General features: G+C 45.1%; 1 protein-coding gene across 1 annotated transcript; it reads right to left on the bottom strand.

Annotated features, from left to right (window-relative positions):
* Positions 1-5,493: 5,493 nt before the first annotated feature.
* On the bottom strand, positions 5,494-17,938 carry LOC122703441 (interleukin-37-like). Its single transcript, XM_043917727.1, has 6 exons — positions 17,913-17,938; positions 14,025-14,159; positions 12,813-12,869; positions 7,834-7,953; positions 6,906-7,054; positions 5,494-6,740 (listed from the first exon to the last, which is right to left on the bottom strand). The coding sequence occupies exons 2-6, from the start codon at positions 14,107-14,109 to the stop codon at positions 6,501-6,503; spliced, it is 651 nt and encodes a 216-aa protein (XP_043773662.1). The 5' UTR covers positions 14,110-14,159; positions 17,913-17,938; the 3' UTR covers positions 5,494-6,500.
* Positions 17,939-21,596: the final 3,658 nt, after the last annotated feature.

The raw sequence follows: 21,596 nt of genomic DNA, 5'->3' as shown, positions 1-21,596 counted from the left end.
GCTCACCTCAGGGCATTCTCTACGATTGTTAAAGGGTGATCCTATGGCACTGACTGCAGCAAGAACAACTGCCGGAGGTCCCTGTCCAGGCAGTCCTTCCCAGCTGGTCATTCCTACCACCCTCATCCAAGGTCCTGGGCAGGACAGGGTGAGGGGAAGAGAAAGGCTGTACCGGGGAGAGAAAGAGAAGACCCTTATCCATCCTGCAGTCTTCTTGGGAGTTAGTAACCCAGCACAGAGCATAACACACAGCCTTAGGAATGGTGCACACCAAGCACTTTGGATCCCAGTTGTCCCAATCCATTAAACAAAACTGAGGACACATCTTGAAATGTGGGCAATAGAACTTTGTGAAACTTACATAATGTTAGGAAATTTACAAGGACTAGATAAAATAGGAACTGACATTTTGTGGTTTCTTCTCAGGTTCCAATAGACTGTCTGGCTTGCCCAGCCTCTGCTCCTCACCCCAGTCTCTGCAGATACACCCCTAGTGGTGGGCTGGTATGTGTTTAACAACCAGTTCTCTGGGGGGCGGTGGAGGGGTGGGGGTGGGAATAGGCGGGAGTTCTGACACACAGCTCATGCCAGTTTCCAGGGTGTAAGGACTGCCAGCACAGCCAATGTATTCATTTATCTATTGGAGTATAATTGCCTTGCAATGTTGTGTAAGTTTTTGCTGTACAACAAAGTAAATCAGCTATATGTGTGTGTGTGTGTGTATCAGCTATATGTGTACATGTGTATCAGATTTATTTGATGAGGCCACCCCCCACCCTCCATCCCACTCCTCTAGGTCCTCACAGAGCACTGAGCTGAGCCCCCTGTGACTACTTTAAACTGCCCACATGAAGTCACTGGACATGCCATCAGGAAGGGATGTTGGTCCTTTAATGGACTGGAACCTGGTGGTCCGGAGTCGATGATGAGAAAGTGAAAGAAGGAAAGAGGCTAATATTCCCTGGGTTATACAGCCGGCTTTCGCGTTCCAGGGAATCAGCCAGAAATAGAGAGATAAAGAGAAAGAGAGGAAGAGAAAGAAAGAAAGAATGAAAGACACGGGGACCAAAGCTCTGATGGAACAAAGGTGTTTTAACCAACATGGCATGGGCATATATACTCTTACAAGGTAGTTATTCTCAGCAAAGATAAAGATTAAAATTCCAGACTTACAAAACACAAGGTGATCCCTATTAAAGAGAGAAGAGGGTACTTATCACCATAATAAGAAACTAACAAAGGAAATGCCTGGATTCCTCAGCCCTGGGAAGGCAGGACTCTCCTCTTAATTCCTGAATATTCAGGAATTAATAAGGGCCAGAGGATTCCTGACAAAGGGGTGCTAACAGTGGGCTCTTACAGGCTGAGATGAATTGGCTCCAGCACACCAGGGCTGCCCCTTTAAGATGTTCATCTGAGAGTCAGGGGTGGTTGGCAAACCATAGCCTGTAGGCAAAATCCAGCTCTCTGCCTATTTCAAATAGTTAGCTAATACAGTCAGGGCCACTGGTTCCCTATGGCTACCTTCCCCTTACAGTAGAGCATGTGGCTGTTCAGTCTGCAAAGCCTAGACTATTTACTCTCTAGCCCTTTACAGAAAGTTTGTGGACTCCTTCTCTAGAAGGCAAGAGGCCACAGACTGTTTGCAGCCTCCAGATATTGACAGCCCCTGAGTAATTTTAGAATTTTCTATTTTCCATCAGAGAGCTGCAATGCATAATGGTCTCCATCTCACTCACCAAAGCCTGCATTGCTTTTTACTGCAAAAGTAACATTACTTTTGTTTGCCTGTTTGACTTAGCTCTGCTTCTCTTGGAATTTTTCAGGAGGAAAATACATTCTAAATTCCACCTAATCAAGGGACCCAGACACTGCCTGCCACTTCCCCACAGCCCTGTTGCAGAATATGCTTTGTCAGATAAAGCAGCTCTGTGCAGGGGCTCAGGGCAGGATCAGAGACCAGTTGACCAATGCCAGGAACAGACTTTTTGCAGAAAGTGCAGAGGGGACTGCTTGGCTGACTCTCAGGATCTTGCTGATTTCTGGGCTGTGACGCAGATTTCATAATGCACTGGGTAACTACTGCATCTGCCTAACGTTGGGACGAGGACTGAATGGGAATTATGCTCATTTCACAGAGGAAGAAACATACTCAGAGACAAGTAGTTTGACCAGTCACCCAGATTGCAAATGGCAGCCTTTCAGGTGTTCCAACGTCTAGTACAGAACTGTTTGTGTGTGCGTGCGTGCTCAGCTGTCACTCAGTCATGTCCCACTCTTTGGAACCCCATGTACTGCAGTCCACCAGACTCCTCTGTCCATGGGACTCTCCAGGCAAGAATACTGGAGTGGGTTGCCATTTTTCACTCCAGGGGATCTTCCTGATCAGGGGTTGAACCCACTTCTCTTGTGTCTCCTGCATTGGCAGGAAGAGTCTTTACCACTGAGCCACCTGGGAAGCTCAAATACCTTTGCGCTGTCCCTGGGGCTTAAAATGCTCCTGTGCTTAAGAATCTCCTGGAAACCTTCTGATGAACCTTGAAGACATTATGCTGAGTGAACTACATCAGAGAGACAAAGAAAAGTGATACAACTTATATGCCGATTTTAAAAAAGCCAAACTCCGAGAACCAGAGAAGAGAGTGGTGGTTACCAGGGGCTGGTGGGGTGGGGAAAGTGGGGGAGATTCTGGTCAAAGGATAACAACTTCCATTTATAAGATTAACACATCCTGGGGATCTAAAGTATGTCATGGTGGTTATAGTTAGTAGTATTGTGTTATATACTTGACTTGAATAAAAGAGATTCCTTGGTGGCTCAGAAGATAAAGAATCTGCTTGCAATGCAGGAGACTTGAGCTCAGTCCCTGGTCAGGAAGATCCCCTGGAGAAGGGCATGGCTACCCATTCCAGTATTCTTGCCTGGAGAATACCATGGACAGAGCAGCCTAGCGGGCTGTACTCCATGGGGTCACAAAGAGTTGTATGTGACTGAGAAACTAACATTTTCTATATACTTGACGGTTGCTATAAGTAGATCTTAAATCTCACCAGAAAAAAAAAGAAAGATAATTATGTGATGATGTAGAAAAGTTAGCTAAGGCAATGGTGGCAATCATATTGCAACATACAGAAATGTATCAAATCAACACTTTATACACTTTAAAGTTGCACAATGTTATATGTCAATTAGTTCCATAAAGCTGGAAAAAATATATAGATTCTCAGTGTTGCTCACCCTCAGATTCTTCTGATCTAGGTATTCTGGGATGTAGCCTTGGGACATTACTGCCTTTTTGTTTTAAATTTCAAATTTTATACAATTTTTAAAGGTTGCTTTCCACTTACAGTTATTACAAAATGATGATGCTATCCCCATGTTGTGCAATACAATCTCGAGCCTGTCTTATACTCAGTAGTTTGTACCTCCCGCACCCTCATCCCTAAATCGCCCCTCCCCCTCCCACTGGTAACCACCAGTTTGTTTCCTGTATCTGTGAGTCTGCTTTTTTAAATCAAACTGCACTTTCTTTCATTTGGCTGTGTTGGGTCTTAGTTGCGGCATGCAGGATCTTCCTTGCAGCATGGGGTCTTTTGTTGTGGAGTGAAAACTCTCCAGTTCTGCAACTCAGGCTCAGTAGTTGCAGCTCGAAGGCTTAGTTGCCCTATGACATGTGGGATCTTAGTTCCTCAACCAGGGATCGAACCCACTTCCCCTGCCTTGGAAGGTGGATTCTTAACCACTAGACCACCAGTTAAGTCCCATTATCCGACTGTCTTTTTTAAAAAAAGCCCCAGGGTTTTTTGATTCAGGCATTTCTTTCTGGTCTACACTTTGAAAAACACTGCCTCCTCCCCATACATTTCATTAGAAAATGACAATTGCTTTCTAGCTGAAAGCTATTTCTGACTGATTGGGTACCAGCCACCAACAGTACAGGGCTTAAACCTGTACTGCTAGGAAGGTCCTGCTCCAGGTGACATGAGCCTGAACCAGAGAATGGATTCTCTGATCATTGCCTGATCCATCTGGTGACGGTCCCCTGTCCCCAGCCAGGAGGCACCCAGCAGAACATAGCTCTGAGAGGGGTTTCTTCACCCAGAGCTTGGACTCTGTGGGCTGGGATGGTGAGCCCTCTGCCAGCTGATTCATTCATTACAACAATGTTTGTGCTGGGCTCTGAGTGAGGTGCTGAGGATGGAATGTTAAGCAGACTCACAGGCAGACCCTGCCCTCAAGGTGCTTGTGATCTGATGGGGAGACAGACCATCAAATAAGGCCAACACAATTGTAAGTGGAGAAGTAGTGCCCAGTGTAGGATGAGGGTGTGTAACCCAGTCAGGAAAGCAGAAGGATTTCCCTGGGCAAGAGACCCCTGAGTGAGATCAGAAGGAAGAGTGGGTGTTAGCCAGGCTGGAGGTGGGAGAGCTTCCTGCCATCTTTGAGGGGTCCTGATGTGCTCAGCTGCTCAGCTGTGTCTGACTCTGCGACTCCACGGACTATAGCCCACCAGGTTCCTCTGTCCATGGAATTTTCCCAGGCGAGACTACTGGAGTGGGTTGCCATTTCCTTCTCCGGGGAAGAGTTTCCTTTACTGCTATTGAAAAAGGCAAAAATGGGGAAAAGGGAGAGATGTGAATGGCATAGAGCCAGCTGCATCTCCACAGCTGGCAGGGATGTTTTATGGAACGTTCCCCATCTGCATGATACAGGGTGCAAACAGGACAGTGCTTAGGAGGCAGAGGGGGCCTCTGTCACTCATTCCTCTTCCATCCTATCTCCTGACCTGTGCAAAACTCACTTTCTCACTTGGCAGGTGAATCAAGTGTGGCTGGAAGAAAAATGAATGAATACAGGCCATGGGCACATCCATGGAGTGAGACAACCAGTGCTTTTCTCAGAAATTTGGGAAGAGAACTACTTTCTGCTTGTTACATAGCCCCAAAGAAGAATCTGGTCTCTGATCCAGTTTCTAAAGTGGTGACCACAACCCATGTATTACCCAAGGCTGCATAAGAGCCAGAAGGGCAGGCACATTTCAAAATATTGCTGTGTGCTAGCCTTGGTCAGCAGACTCCTTCGTGGGAAAGTTAAACTCAGACCAGCGCCCACCAGATGGTAAACAAAGATGGAAAAAAACCCTGCTTAGCTAAGGGAAGCTAGCTTCTGTCTGCTACCTGCTCTGGATTCGTCGTCATTGGTTCCTCCCACTGGTTCACACCCACCGCTTTGCTCTCCTGCACTGAGGACTCACAAACAATGCCTTACTATACACCTTGGCATTGAACCCCACTAAACCTCTTCTGTTGGCAGCTGGATCAGTTTCCCTAGATTTCATTCACTCTCTACACACATCAATGATTTTAGAGCTTGCGTAGTCCGGGCTGCCCTCTTGGAGGAGATAATCATTATGGCCTGGCTACCTCTTGAGAAACAGAAGGAGCTGGGCAAGGTTGCATGTGTTTAGGAAAGCCACAACCCCACAGACACTGAAATCATCAATCCCTAGAAATTTATTTAAGCCTTTGTAATTTAAGCCTTTGTAACACCCTATTTTTATAGCCCAAACTCCATACACATGAAAGGGACAAATGACAGTGAAAGCCAAGCCCATGATGAAGTCGAGATATTACAAGGAGATATCTTTTCTTATTTGCTCCTCCTCTCTTTGGCTGTTGTTTTTAATTTCATTACTCCAGGAGGTGGGTCATAAAAGATCTTGCTGTGATTTATGTCCAAGATCGTTCTGCCTATGTTTTCCTCAAAGAGTTTTATTGTGTCTGACCTTATATTTAGATTTTAATTCCATTTTGAGTTTATTTTGGTGTATGGTGTTAGGGAGTGTTCTACTTTCATTGTTTTTATGTGTAGCTGTCCCGTTTTCCCAGCACCGCTTATTGAAGACTCTCTTCAATATTCAGTATTCTTGCCTCCTTTGACTATTCAAGAGGAAATGGCACCTATTTATTCAGAGCTGGCTATATCAAAGGAAGTCAGACATTGTCAATAGCTTTTGGCAGAGACTCAGGGCAGGCAGAAAGGGAGGGCTCCAGGTATGCTTTGATTGGACTTGTTGCCATGGCGAAGCTGGGGGAGGGGCATCTTCGTGATTGGTTTGGACAACATAGCTGCCTTTTCCTAATTGGTCCTGAGTTGGAAGTGGGTGCCAAAATAGAGAAGCTGGCAGTCATTGACTTTTCCTTGACTATTCCCCGATGACTCAGGGGGTAAAGAATCCACCGTAACGTAGGAGATGTAGACGACATGGGCTTGATCTCTGGGTGGGAAAGATCCCCTGCAGGAGGAAATAGCAACCCTTTCCAGTATTCTTGTCTGACGAATCCCATGGACAGAGGAGCCGGCATGCTATATAGTTCATGAGGTCTCGAAGAACCAGACAGGACTGAGCACAGTGGGCTTGGCTTGGCTTTCTGGGCCAATTGCTATTAGAAGTTGAGGGTTGTGACTGTTGTCAAACTGGCCACTGTCAGTTGGTATATTCAGTCTTGCACTGTGTCGAGTTCCATTTTAGTCTCTTGAAATTGAAAATGAATGTTTCTTTCTTGCCCTAGTTCTTTGGTCATTCCTATAGGTTGTCCAGGTTTGTTGGAGGTGTAGATAAAATATCCTGGGTTTGCAGCTGACTCCAGAGTGAAATAGGAACCCACCTGTTCCTTGATGAAAGTGAACGGCAGACAATCCTTAGCCTTCAGTGAACTCAGTTCTTTGATGTGCTTTTTCTGAAACACAGAGCAGAGTTTGTTAGGTGGCCAGGCTACCTTGGGAAGAAAGAAAGGAGAGATCAAGGCAGTTGTTTTCAAATTTCAGGCTTTCAGTCTTATCATTTAGGCTTTGCACTTTTCTGGGTGGCAGGACAGGGGTCATTTTGTTCCTAGGTCTCCTACCTTTAGTTGCAAAGAAGGGGGCTTTGGCCCTTTGGCTTTTTCACAGTAGAGACAGAACTCGCCTTTCGAGACAGCCAAAAAAATATGATTCTTTCCCTCGTTCGTAGGTTTCACAACTCTTCTGTGTGAAACTGATATATAAAAAGTCTCTGAAATTATGGACAAGGGTGGGGAAGAGGAAGGAGAGGATGAGAAGAATGGAGAGAGTAGCATGGAAGCATATACACTAACACATGTAAAACAGATAGCCCGTGGGAATTTTCTGTATGACTCAGGGAACTCAAACTGGGACTCTAACAACTTAGAGGGCTGGGAATGGGTGGGGAAGGTGGGGGGGAGGTTTAAGACGGAGGAGATATATGTACATCTATGGTTGATTCATGCTGATATATGACAGAAATCAAACCAATATTGTCAAGCAATCATCAATCAATTAAAAATAAATAAATGTAATAATAATAAAGTCTTTGGGAAAAGCCAGAAACTGTATCAGCCCAAGAGGAGAAAAATGATCTTTTTTTTTTTTTTCCTGTTGACATTTTGGGTTTAACTGCCATGTTTCCCTGTGCAGTGTCATCAAATTCTCAGGCCTGGGTTGTCCCAGGACCCAAGAATGTCCCTCTTCCTGGAATTTCCCACTCCCTGTCCCTCTGGCTCCTCTTCCTCCCAGCCCTCCCAGGGAGACTTCTTTGAAGTCAGGGGGTCTCTGGGCCCATTCCCATCCTTGCTGCCAACCGCCATCAGTTGCCCTGTGCTGTTTCTTTTTATTTTATTTTTTGCCCTGTGCTCCTTCCAGGAGGCAGCCCTTTGCCAGTCCCAGGGGTGGGGGTGGCTGAGCTGCCCCAGTGGGGAGGTCCTCCCTACAGGCAAAGTGGGCAGTGAGAGAATGAGAACGACTTCTGCTGAGTAAAGCAAGGCTGAGAGTCACCTCGGGCTGTGACGTCTTTGTCTGGGACTGCCTTGAGGACCCCGCCTTCCAAAACCAGAACTTGCTGGTTCCTGTCTCGAATATTACACTTCTTAAAGGTTACAGATTTGACTCTTGGACCTGAAAAACAGTACCAGAGATTAGAAACCATTAACAAGGCCTCAGGTCCCCACCTTCCTCAGTGGACTTAGGCGAGATGTATACCTCTCATTAGTTTTTTATCCTAACTCATCCATCCATTCATCGATGAACTTCACTGATTAACCCCTACACCCTGAAGTCAGACTGAGTCGGGGTCCAATCCTTGTTCAATCATTTACAAGCTGATGAGTGCGTGTGTGCTCAGTTGTGTCCGAGTCTTTACGACCCCATGGACTACAGCCTACCAATCTCCTCTGTCCATGGGATTTGCCAGGCAAGAATTCTGGAGTGGGTTGCCACTTCCTTCTCCATGTTTACAAGCTGAACAAGTTCCTAAATCTCATTCGGCCCACCAGTAACATGAGGCTTCTAAAGGCTACTTTACATAGGGTTGGTGTGGGGAATAGGAGGGGTTCAAGGAAAGTTCATTATTATTATTATTAGTGGTGGTATGGGTAACATTCATTGAAAAGTCATCATTGCTATAATAGTTGTATTGATACATCCAAATGAAAGGAAAGTAATACATCATACAAAAGTAATATATCCACGACAGTACTAAAGATACATCCCCATCATTACTAGTAATAGTATTGATAACCCTTTTTTCTGCATCATCTCCCTGGTGGGCCCATGCTATCAGTAAGGCTGGGGTGGCACAGATATCTGCCATGTTGGGCACTAGTGGGGCCAATGGTGAGGAGGGTGAAAGGCTGAAAATAATGAGGTGGAGCAGGAAGGCCCCAAGAACAGAAGCTTTGGATTGAGAGGAACTGGAGGTCCAAGGGTTTGGAGCAAAGTTCAGAGGGACTGTGTCTGCCCTTGTGGAGCCTGAGTGGGCGGGGCCAGCTGCAACATTGGCCAGGGATTTGCCTGAGCCTGTTGGGGGCAGGGGGGACAATTGGAGCATTCAGTCAACGCAGCCCTGCTTAGAAGAGAGGGGCAATCCTAGACTGGGAGCTTGTCCCTGTGTCACTTGTGATAGGGCCAGTGACCATCCATCAGATGGTCAGGTGCTGGGGCTTCCCTGGTGGTCCAGTGCTTAAGAGTCTGCCTTGCAGTGCAGGAGATGTGGGTTCAATCCCTGGTCCAGGAAGATCTCACATGCCATGGAGCAACTAAACCCATGAGCCACAACTACTGAGCCTGTACTCTAGAATCCCTGAGTCACAACTGCTGAAGCCCGAGTGCTCTAGGGCCCGTATTCTGCAACAAGAGAAGCCACTGCAGTGAGAAACCAGTGCACCGCAACTAGAGATTTGCCCCTGCTCCCAACAACTAGAGAAAGCCTGTGTGCAACAGTGAAGACCCAGAGCAGCAAAAGTAATTGAATAAAATTATAAAGAAAGATGGTCAGGTGTTGCAGCCCATACATAGAATTGATGATACAGTCTATCTAGAACAACAGATATAAAATATGATAATTGATAGATGACCCTTGTAGATTAGAAATTGTACTATATAATTATACACAGACATAACATAGTCTGGATTCCTACTCACTATAAACATAATGCTTTCAGCCGGGAGCCGTGGTATGCGCCCTCCTCCTGCTGCCTATGGCCCACCTCCTCCCTGTCCTGTCATCTTAACTCACATGCCACCTCCTCCTCCTGAAGCTCTCTGTTAATCCCTTAGTGAGAGAGACATTTTCTACTTGGATCTGCCCCAGCCATCAGTGTTTGGGGAAGGACAGCAGGATGGCAAGACCTCATACTGCGGGTATTGCATGCTTGTGTGGCGTTAATTTCTGACTCATTCTATATTTTTCACAGGCTCAGGGTGGGGCTTTCAGTAATCAGTCTTGGGTCAGAGTTCACTGAGGTGGCCTTTCTGGGTCTGGAGGAAGTTATCAGGGTGCTTCAGAGGGCTCTTCTTCTTAAAAAAATTTTATTATTATTATTAATTTTTTTTAATTAAAAAAATATTTGGCTGCCTTGGGTCTTAGTTATGGCACAGGAGATCTTTGTTGGGTCATGCGGGATCTTTCATTGCAGCGCTCTGACTCTTTGATTGTGATGCATGGACTTAATTGCTCCCCAGCATGTGAGATCTTAGTTCCCTGACCAGGGATTGAACTTGTGTCCCCTGCATTGCAAGGCAGAGTCTTAACTACTGGACCACCAGGGAAGTCCCCCAAAGGCTCTTTTGACCCCAGCCATATGTGACTTTTGTTGGGGAATAAAACAATGAAGGTCGAAACTAACTGAAGATGCATCTACTTGTATCCCCAAGTTCAAATTGTCTTTTTTTGGGGAAAAATAGATTGACACAAAAAATGGAATAAAAAGTACTGGAATATTGTTAAAAATCAATGGTTCAAGCATGTATATTATCTATGGTGAAACAGGTCACCAGCCCAGGTGGGATGCATGAGACAAGTGCTCGGGCCTGGTGCACTGGGAAGACCCAGAGGAATCGGGTAGAGAGGGAGGTGGGAGGGGGGATCGGGATGGGGAATACGTGTAAATCTATTGCTGATTCATGTCAATGTATGACAAAACCCACTGAAAAAATAAATAAATAAATAAATTTAAAAAAAAAAAAACCTCTTTAAATACCACTCCAAAAAAAAAAAAAAAATCAATGGTTCAACACTTCCTGGTACTTATGGGGTCTAAGAGAAGAAGTATACTACTGACCTTTTACAAAACTTGCATCAGGGCTGCACTACATGGTTGGCACGCATTGAAAGGAAATCATCCTGAGTTTGGTACCACTAAGATAGGACAGCCCAACTGAGGAAACCTTCTTCTGCATCATAAGGGCATGGTCATTCAGGGAGGTGGACAAAGTTTTCATCACTTGGCTTTTTCAGCCTGCATTCCTGCCATTCCTCCTCTGTGGCTTCATGCCTCAAGCTCCTTCTCTTCCTATGCTCCTCTATGCCTTTGTTTACGCTGTTCCTTCTGCCTGGGATTACTTTCTACCTTTATTCCCAGTGTAATTCCAACTTCTCCTTTGAGATTCAGTGCAGGCATCACCTCTTCTGAGATGTATAACACAATTCAACCCCCTCAACATAAACTGGTTTTCTGTGTTCCTGAAGCAACCTGTGCTGCCTTCTACTGCAGTTTCTTCTGTTCTTTGTGTATCAAAATTGTTGTTAGAAGTCTGTTGCCCCCACTTGCTCCCCCACTGGCCTGCAACTGCTGAAAGTTGAATGAAAGTCATCCTGTGCTCATTTGCATAAGTACTAAGGGAGCATTCACAGGACCTTCCTTGCCTGGCCACGCTGCAGTCTTGGAACAGCAACTTCTACACCCAAAGTCAATGGCCAGAGGTCTTACACCAGGGCCTGGGTTCCAGGGGCAGGTTGGGAGATCTTGAAACAAGGGCATCTCTGCAGAGAATGGCAATCAGTGGGTTTCTGGTGGGAGGAGCTTCCAATGTATCACTTTCCCTAGTCTCTGAGGGACATCAGGGCCAGAGGAATTGGGGCCAGTGCAGGACAGGAGTCTAACTTTTAAAGCCAAACAAACCATCATTGCCACCAACAAAACTGGGAGTGGCAATCACTGGCTGGGCTAGCAGTGAATGTTCATCTTTTCTTTCTGTCATTGGGTTTTCATAGCACTTTATAGACAAGGAAGTGTGGGACCCATGCAAACATTCTGGGACTCAAATTGAGGTCTTCCCATTGTGTGTGATGGAAGGAACCATGGACTTAGAGGTAGGCAGACCTGCTAATCATCCTGTCTCTGCTACTTGTCACTACATGTCTTAGATGAGTTACTCACACTTCTGATGGTCTCTGTCGGGACCAGCCCAAAAACGAACCGATCCAAGGGAGCAGTGTTGCAGAAGAATAAAGAAGAAGAAGACTCAGAAATAAAGTGGGGCTCAGAGGGCTGATGCCATTCACAGGCAAAAGCCCAGATCCTAATCCTTGCATGCCTTTTATTGTTAATTTCTACTTCCTTATTCCTGCTCTAGAGATATCTGTTCTTTACAATCTCAGATCCGGGATAAAGAAATACAATGCACAGTCCTCAGTGTCAAACCTTCAGGCCTTTCATGACTTTGTTTAGCCTTTTGGCTAGCGACGCCCTTCCTTAGCAACTGTCTCAAGGCTCTGGTTACGGGAACAGTCACTAATGGTTTTCCATCAATCACATCAGTACTTAAAACATCTTGTTTTCAAGATGTCTTTTCACTATGTACTTTTTACTGCTCCCAGCCCTTCACCTGGGGGTGATGAGAAAGTCATTCTTATTTTTCCAAGAATCCCTGTTAATTATAGTACAGGCTTGTGCATAGCATATTCCCTACACTGTCTTTGTCAAAAAGGTGGAAATATAGCACTTTCCCAGTAAAGTTGGGCTTCCCAGGTGGCACAGTTGGTAAAGAATCTGCCTGCCAATGCAGGAGACTCAGGAGATGTGAGTTCTATTCCTGGGTCAGAAAGATTCCCTGGAGTAGGAAATGACAATCCACTCTAGTATTTTTGATTGGAAGATTCCATGGACAGAGGAGCCTGGCAGGCCGCAGTCCATGGGGTGGCAAATAGTCAGACATGACTGAGCACCCACACAGTAAAGTTGACATGGGAAACAAGCATTCTCTTGAGGAAAGAGTTCAGCATGGAGTTTGGTATATATTTATCAAGAAATGTGAATTTCTTTTCCTTCACCAGCTCCAGGTCCTATATCAACTTCCTGGGTTTATTCTTCCCCCAAAGGCTAATTCTTTCAAAGCAGAAATTGCAAAGGCTGGGTCCCAATTCCAACCACCCACCCCCAGTTTTAGATGCCCCAGGAGAAAGTTCCCTGCTTCTTAAGGGAGATTTAACTACCCACCACCCTCCCCTCTCATCCCACAACCCCTTGGAAGGTCACCAGAGTGGGTGGAAGCCACAGAAGAAAGGCTGGGGTCTGATGCCAGGGCGCCTTGTGCTAATGACAAGAGACAAAGACAAAAAGTTAGCAAATGCAATGCCATTAACCTGAGGTATAAGTTCTTTGGCTTAGAGGTGACTTAATTCTTAACTTTGGCAGTTGCTAAAGGGCAATCTGTAAAACTCTCACACAGAAACATATTAATGCTCTTAAGACGGTTCTGTGTCCAATAATTTGAGGAGATTCTGAATTAAGTACTGTTAAGCTTGATTCCGTGACTGAACTGAACTGAACTGAACTGAAGCTTGATTCCTTAAAGTGGGACTTCTCAGAGCCATTGTTCCCCCCAAAATATTTGGTGAGGAATCACAAGAGTTTTGCCAATGATGATCTAGCTAGACCTACTCCAGTCCAAAAAAAGGGGTCCCTTTTCTGATTTTTGGGTTGGAGGGCTAAGTAAGACTTTCAACAAGATGGATCTCACTCCTGGTTATTCCTTTGAGATTTTTTAATTTAATTTTATTTATTTATTTGACTGTGCTGGGTCTTATAGTTGCAGCATGTGGGATCCAGTTCCCTGAGCAGGGATCCAACCTAGGCCTCTCTCTTTGGGAGTACAGAGTCTTAGCTACTGGACCACCAAGGAAGTCCTGTGGTTTTGCCTTTTGTGGTCTAGGGAGTTTAGTATCTGCAAACCAGTTGCTTGGAAAAGTGGTGCTTTGAAGTTTTGTTCTGTTTTTTTAAATCATAGTGTATGTATGAAAATTGTGTTTACTCAGGATAGGACTGGGGTCCTGAATCCTAATAGATCCCTTTCCAAAACTTTTCATAACTGTCCCTGTCTACCTAATGTGCTTGGGCTTCCCAGGTGGCTCAGTAGTAGAGAATCCACCTGCAATGCAGGAGACCCAGGTTCAGTTCCTGGGTGGGGAAAATCCCCTGGAGAAGGAAATGGTAACCCACTCCGGTATTCTTGCCTGGAGAATCCCATGGACAGAGGAGCCTGACAGGCTATAGTCAATAAGGTTGCAAAGAGTTGGACGTGACTTAGAGACTAAAAAACAACAATTTAATGTGCTAGGGAAATTCCTGGAGCTCAGTTCTTTGGCAAATTGGACAGAGGAAGAACCATTTCTATAGACAACATTGAACACATTTCCTGTTTGGGAATCACTTTTTGATGCTCATGATGAATTTGTAGAGGCTGCTTACCTTCCAGGTCTGGCAGGGATTCAGACTCATCTTCATGGAACTCACGGTCAGTTTTCATGTCTGAGCTGCCCTCTGAAGAAGACATCACCAAGGGGGAGAACTAACGTGATGGGAGAGGTGAAGGGAGCTCTTGACCTGCAGAGATCAGGGGACACTGGTTATGAAATCTCCCTAGTCTAGAAAACCTCACCTAGTGCCCTAATGCCTACCTGCAGGACCTTGCCTCGTCTCTACTTGGGGATGTTGCTTTAATGTCAAAGTACAAAATCATTTCAATTCATAAAGAAATTCCGTTTAGAGTTAGTCCACTGAAGTAATACAGTGGTTTGCCTTTCAAATGACTATTTTTGGCTACTTTCTGTGTTTTATTTCCCATGTGGAAGAATTCCCAGGAATCACCTGGAAGGAGTCTTGCTAAAATGCAGATTCTGATACAGCAGGTCTGGCAAGTTCATAAGAGATGCTGCTGGTTCCCAGACTGAGTGTGTGTGTGTGTGTGTGTGTGTGTGTGTGTCTGTGTCTGTGTGTGTGTGTGTCTGTGTCTGTGTGTGTGTGTTAGTCACTTAGTCATGTCCAACTCTTTGCAACCCTATGGACTGTCTATGGAATTCTCCAGGCAAGAATACTGGAGTGGGTTGCCATTTCCTTCTCCAGGGGATCTTCCTGATGCAGGGATTGAACTCAAGTCTCCTGCAGTGCCGGCAGACGCTTTCCTGTCTGAGCCACCAGGGAAGCCACTGTCAGGCATATATTGGATTTCCCCAAAAGTATTTTTGGGTTTTCAGTAACAGCTTATGGAAAACCTGAATGAAATTTTGAGCCAACCAAATACACACACACACACACACACACGCACACACACACACAAATATATATACTTGTCTTAGAGATTCTTACAGAAATCCCCTAGACACCAAGGAATTCAGTGTTTGAGTTGAGAAGTTTGGGGACCACTGGTTTAGAAGGTAGAGGTCATGTTAATCAGGCAGCATACTCCCTTGGGATTAGTCAGTCCCTATGACAGTGCATAGGAGAAGAAAATGGCAACCCACTCCACTGTTCTTGCCTGGAGAATCCCAGGGACAGAGGAGCCTGATGGGCTGCCGTCTACGGGGTTGCACAGAGTTGGACACGACTGAAGCGACTTAGCAGCAGCATGACAGTGCATTTAGAAGTGGAAAAAAAACTGTTAAAATGGGGTTGGGTTGTGCTGGGAGACAAAGAGGACTGGATTGATCCACCCAATAAAGAAAAAAGTCTGATACTTCCATAAGCACCTGAGAAGGGCAAGGCAAGGGCCCTGGAAATTGAGGGAGGCCAAGGAGTATGAAAGGAGAAAGAGAAGACTGGGAGTTGGGGCTGGAGGAGATGGTGTGTGAGAAGTTTCTGATGAAGGTATCACTGATGTGTGTCTTAGCAGGAAGGTACAGGTTGTTTGCTATATGCTGTCATCTCCCATGTGTGCGATGACCCCTTGCTACTCTGGGTGTGGTCTGGGGATCTGTAGTATCAGTAACACTTGAGAGCTTATTAGACAGAAATAGAGAACATGGGGTCCCATCTCAACCCCAGAAACAGAGTCTGCATTCTAACAAGATATCCAGATCATTCCCATACACACTGGTGTTTGAGAAGCACTGTGCTAGCTGAGTTTCTCACTACTGCTAACACAGAAATACTCAGAGGAGTTAATAAAAATATGGAGGCCTGGATCTTACCCTCAGAAATTCCTATTTGAGGGACTTCCATGGTGGTCCAGTAGTTAAGGCTTTGCTAGCTAATGCAGGGGGACATGGGTTCCATCCCTGGCTCAGGAACAACCCACATGCTGTTGGACAACTAAGTCTGTGTGCCACAGATAGTGAGCCCGCCTGCGTCCTGATCCCGTACTCTGCAACCACAGAAGACACCACAATGAGAAGCCACAGCACTACTGCTAGAGAAGAGCTTCTGACTGCTACAACCAGAGAAAGCCTGTGCATAGCGACGAAGACCTAGGGCGGCCAAAAATAAATAAATAAAAAAGAAATTCCTATTTGATTGATCTAGGAAGTTGACTCAGCATCCGGATATTTAAAAGTCTTACAGGTGTTTCTAAAGCCAAGTGAGAACTGCAGGGCTGGTACTGTTCAGTACCGCTTTTTGTTTTGTTTTGTTTTGTTTTGTTTTTGGAGGAAATAAAAGTTCTGGGTCAGTTTGGGACCAACACAAGAACCAGCTGAAATATGTAAGCCAAGAGAGAGATCAGAGGGCATAAGAAATCCCTGATGGGATGTCTGCTTTCCAAAAGTCTACAAGTAATAAATGCTGGAGAGGGTGTGGAGAAAAGGGAACCCTCTTACACTGTTGGTGGGAATGAAAACTAGTACTGCCACTATGGAGAACAGTGTGGAGATTCCTTAAAAAACTGGAAATAGAACTGCCATATGACCCAGCAATACCACTCCTGGGCATACACACTGAGGAAACCAAATTTGAAAGAGACACGTGCACCCCAATGTTCATCACAGCACTGTTTATAATAGCCAGGACATGGAAGCAACCTAGATGCCCATCAGCAGATGAACGGATTAGGAAGCTGTGGTACATATACACCATGGAATATTACTCAACCATTAAAAAAATTCATTTGAATCAGTTCTAATGAGATGGATGAAACTGGAGCCCATTATACGGAGTGAAGTAAGCCAGAAAGATAAAGACCATTACAGTATACTAACACATATATATGGAATTTAGAAAGATGGTAATGATAACCCTATCTGCAAAACAGAAAGAGACACAGATGTACAGAACAGACTTTTGGACTCTGTGGGAGAAGGCGAGGATGGGATGTTTCGAGAGAACAGCCTTGAAACATGTATATTATCTATGGTGAAACAGATCACCAGCCCAGGTTGGATGCATGAGACAAGTGCTTGGGCCTGGTGCACTGGGAAGACCCAGAGGGATCGGGTGGGGAGGGAGGTGGGAGGGGGGATTGGGATGGGGAATACATGTAAATCCATGGCTGATTCATGTCAATGTATGACAAAAACCACCACAATATTGTAAAGTAATTAGCCTCCAACTAATAAAAATAAATGAAAAAAAAAAAAAGAAATCCCTCATGACAAAGAGGTACCCTGAGGTCTTAGGAAATAGGGTAAGAGAAATTGGTTTTCCACCATATGTTGGATAGGTGATTAAGTCAATTCCTACTTAAACATTGCAAAAAAGATGATTCCAATAGCCTGGAGAACTTGGAGATGTCTAGGTAACTGACATCCAGTTATGGACAAAACAGACTCACAAGGCTAATGAAATTCACAACAGACTTTTAGATGATATTTACTTGGGTGGTATCTACAGATCCATCTAAAAAAGTCACATTCAGCCATCTGGCATCTGTCTCCATCAAGCAGAGTGCTCAAAACAGTGAGTCCAAAAGCACTCTTCTAAGACAAATTCTCTATTTGCCTTGAAAATTAGTCACTCCAGCCGCTGGAATAGAGGGGTTTGTGACATCAGTGGCACTCTACCAGACACACCAAGATAGGTATGATCTCAAGCTTCATACTCGCCCTCTCCCATTGTTGTTATATCACTAACAACCCATTGATATCTAGGGCCTCCTGGGAGAAAATGCCTGTTCTTGTTCTTAGGAGCAAGTTGCTCAAGGTGGTCTTAGGGATAAAATTCCGAATAGCTAGAAAAGCATAAACATAGTTTAAAAAAAAACATTCAGCCAAGCCAATGAGTGCTATTCCACCTTTTCATCTATGCAGGTCCATAGCTAAGGAAAACAATTTAGATGTAACTTGATCCAGAAGACTGTGAAGGGACAAAGTCATTGGGACCCACAGCTCAGAGGGTGATTTCTAGAAACCAGGGATGAGGACCACATACCTGGGCCAGGGAGATCCGTGTCTGAGGCTCTGAGTGGATATCAGCGTGCTAGTATGTCATATATGCTACAAGGACTGCGGCTCATTTGGATAATGGATGGGAGTGGGTAGATGTGGAATTATGATAACAAAAATTAGTTAACAACTCACTGGTGGGGCAGATTAAAGATGACTGTGGAGTCTAATATTCCTCTCCTTGAGATGAGTGATTCATGTATCCTGTCTTTGACTCTGGTGGGCTCTGTGATTGCTCAGCCAATAAAAGGTGGTGGAATTGTGTCTGTTTCCAGCCTCTTCCAGGTCTTAGGGACTGGTGGCTTTTGCTTCCTGTCTCTTGGGATATTTGTTCTTGCAACACATTCATTATTCTGTGAGAAAACCCAAGTAGCCCCACTTTTGGAAAGATATTAAGGCTCCATTGAGACCCCTGCTGAGCTCCTAGCTGACATGCAGCACCAATATGAGAGCAAAAGGGGGAGCCTCCTGGGAAAGCATCCTCCAGGCCCAGTTGAGTCACATGAAACAGAGTCACTATCTCAGCTGAGCCCTGCCCGTAATGCAGAATTGTGAGCAAAATAAGCCAAAAAAATGAAACTTTCCAGTTGGTCTAGTAGCTAAGACTCTGCACTTCCACTGCAGGGGGCACAGGCTTGATCCCTGAGGGGACTGAGATTCCACATGCCATGCTGCATGGTCGGAAAAAAAAAAAAAGAAAAAGCCACAAAGTTTTGGGGTGGTTGGTTATGGCAGGAATAGATAATTAGAAGAAATTTTGGTATCAGGAGTGAGGTGCTCCAGTAACTGAAGTTTAAAACACGTGACTCCAGCTTTGTGTTTGAGAGGCTGGTAGAAGCTGGAAGACTTTGCGGAGACTGCTCAAAAAGGCTTGAAGGGCAGCAGGGAAGATGCAACTGAAAACTGGAGAAAAGAATGGTGTGTGCTATGTCACAGAGGGGGCAAGTTCAGCAAAACTGATGCCTGAAGCAATGTGGGAAATTGAATCTCAGAAGGATTGAAGGGTGTGCCTGGGAGGTCCTTTAAAAAACTTGAAGGTCTTGTCCCACAGAAACCTCACAAGTGATGCAAGGTAGGTGGGCTGTCTGCAAAGGAAATGTAGGTGTGTCTTTTTGTCTAGTGGAATTGATTATCGACTGAGAATGCAAGACATTTTTTTAAACTTCCAGTTATTGAATTTATTTACCCATTAGTGAAAATTTTAATTAATTTATAGTCTATAGTTTAAGGAAGATCATCAGAATTATATTATGATGATCTTGTTGTTGTTTAGTTGCTAAGTTTGGTCTGACTATTTGCAACCCCACGGACTGTAGCTTGCCAGCCGCAGGCTACATACATATTGCTGTTGTTGAGTTGCTAAGTTGAGTCTGACTCTTTGCAACCACATGGACCGTAGCCCACCAGGCTCCTCTGTCCATGGGATTTCCCAGGCAAAAATACTGGAGTGGGTTTCCATTTCCTTCTCCAGGGGATCTTTCTGACCTAGGGATTGAACCCATGTCTCCTGTTTGGCAGACAGATTCTTTACCACTGAGACACCTGGGAAGCCGTATATGTACATATGCAGAGTGGTGGCTGTGCGGCGCTGGAGAGGCAAGCGGCCAAGAGGAGATACCCCACGTCCAAGGTCAGAAAAACCCCAGTAAGATGGTAGGCACTGAAGCGGCCGTGAGGAGAGACCCCAAGTCCAAGGGGAAAGGAGAAGCCCCAGCAAGATTGTAGGAGGGGCAAACTCTGTTCCTGCCAGAGACGCTCAGAGGGCTCAACAAACCTTGTCCACACCAGGATCCAGGGACCCCACAGAGACTGAGACAGAACTGTGTTTGAGCATCTCCTGTGGAGGTACAGGTCAGCAGTGGTCTGCCATAGGGACAGGGGCTCTGGCTGTGGGTATGGCATTAGTCCTCTTGGAGGAGGTCGCCATTAACCCCGCAATAGAGCTGCCAGAACTTACATAGGACTGGGAAATAGACTCTTGGAGGGTGCAACAGAACCTTGTGCACCAGGACCCAGGAGAAAGGAACAGTGACCCAAAGGAGACTTGCCTGTGGGTGTCCGGAAGTCTCCAGCGAGGTGTGGGTAGGTGGTGGCCTGCTGCAGGGTTGGGGGCACGGACTGTGGCAGTACATGCCTGGGATCTTTTGAGGGAGGTTAACATATTAACTTTTCTGTGTCTCCTATTACAAACTGCCACAAATTTGAGTACCTTAAACCAGCACAGATTTATTCTCTTGTTTTTTGGAGGCCAGAAATGTCCAGTGTATCCAACGAACGCACTGCGCTCCTGCTGGATTCTCCTGTTCACGGTTCATTTTCTTGCCCGTTCCCAATTCTAGAGGATGTGGTTAAATTACTTCCTTTGGTTAATGGTCCCCATGTGTATTTGCATAACACATTCTCAGTTAATTATTGGTTTTGTTCAAATATCCTCTTACCATCTAGGTATTTCCTGAATCTGTTTTTAAACCAGGACTTCCTGTCACTATCATTGTTCATATACAATTTCACTGTACTTACCTTCATCATGATCTTGGTGAAATTACCTTATATAAGCTATGTGAAGTCAGGGTATTCATTTTGTTTCTTGCTACATATTTAGAGATTGGAATCATTCCCTATTTAGACAGTGAATGAATGCCCTTTATGAATAGAGGTGATTGAGGTAAAGAATAGGCACCATAGGTCACACGGTGAAATAAACATGCTTATGACCACAGATTTCTTTTTTCTTTTTGGTTAGAACATTTTATTTTTTAAAGAATTTTTAAATTGAAGGATAATTGCTTTACCAAATTTTGTGGTTTTATAACACACATCAACAAGAATACAGCCATGCCCCTCCCTCCTGAACTTCCCTCCCATCTCCCTCACCATCCCACTGTTCAACCTGTCACAAAGCCCCTGTTTGAGTTCCCTGAATCATAGCAAATTCCCGCTGGCTGCCATTTTATATATGATCCTGTAAATTTTCATGCTCCTCTTTCCATACAACTCACTTTCACCGTCCTCCCTTCCCCCATGTCCATAGATCTGTTTCTACATTGCTGCCCTGAAAATAAATTCATCAGTACCATCTTTTTATATTCCCATATATATGCATCAGTGTACAATATTTGTATTTCTCTTTCTGACTTACTTCACTGTGTATAATAGGCTCTAGGTTCCTCCACCTCATTAGAACTGACTCAAATGCATTCCTTTTTATGGCTGAGTAGTACATTGTTGGAGCAGACAATGGCACCCCAATCCAGTACTCTTGCCTGGAAAATCCCATGGACAGAGGAGCCTGGTAGGCTGCAGTCCATGAGGTCGCTAAGAGTCAGAGATGACTGAGCGACTTCACTTCACTTTACTTTCACCGTTATCTTCATTACCTCCATGATAGTTCGGCCCCAGGTAAACAGCAGGGAGGGAACACAGCTCCACCCAAAAACAGAAAATTGGATTAAAGAGTTACTGAGCATGGCCCTGCTGATCAGAACAAGACCCAGTATCCCCCTGAGTCAGTCTATCCTATCAGGAAGCTTTCATAAGCCTCTTATCCTTCTCCATCAGAGGGCAGACAGACTGAAAACCACCATCACAGAAAACTAACCAATCTAATCACATAGACCACAGCCTTGTCTAACTCAATGAAACTATGAGCCATGCCATGTAGGGCCACCCA

This window comes from Cervus elaphus, chromosome 11 (genome assembly GCF_910594005.1).
Source record: "Cervus elaphus chromosome 11, mCerEla1.1, whole genome shotgun sequence".
NCBI classification, from domain to species: Eukaryota; Metazoa; Chordata; class Mammalia; order Artiodactyla; family Cervidae; genus Cervus; species Cervus elaphus.
Note: the sequence above shows the minus strand (reverse complement) of the source record. Positions and strands in the feature narration are given on the sequence as shown.

Coding starts and splice junctions, on each gene's coding strand:
- LOC122703441 (XM_043917727.1), bottom strand. CDS start 14,109: ATGTCTTCTTCAGAGGGCAGCTCAGACATGAAAACTGACCGTGAGTTC. Junction 12,870..14,024: donor ATCCCTGCCAGACCTGGAAG/GTAAGCAGCCTC, acceptor TCTTGTCATTAG/CACAAGGCGCCCTGGCATCA. Junction 6,741..6,905: donor CCCCTTCTTTGCAACTAAAG/GTAGGAGACCTA, acceptor TCTGTGTTTCAG/AAAAAGCACATCAAAGAACT.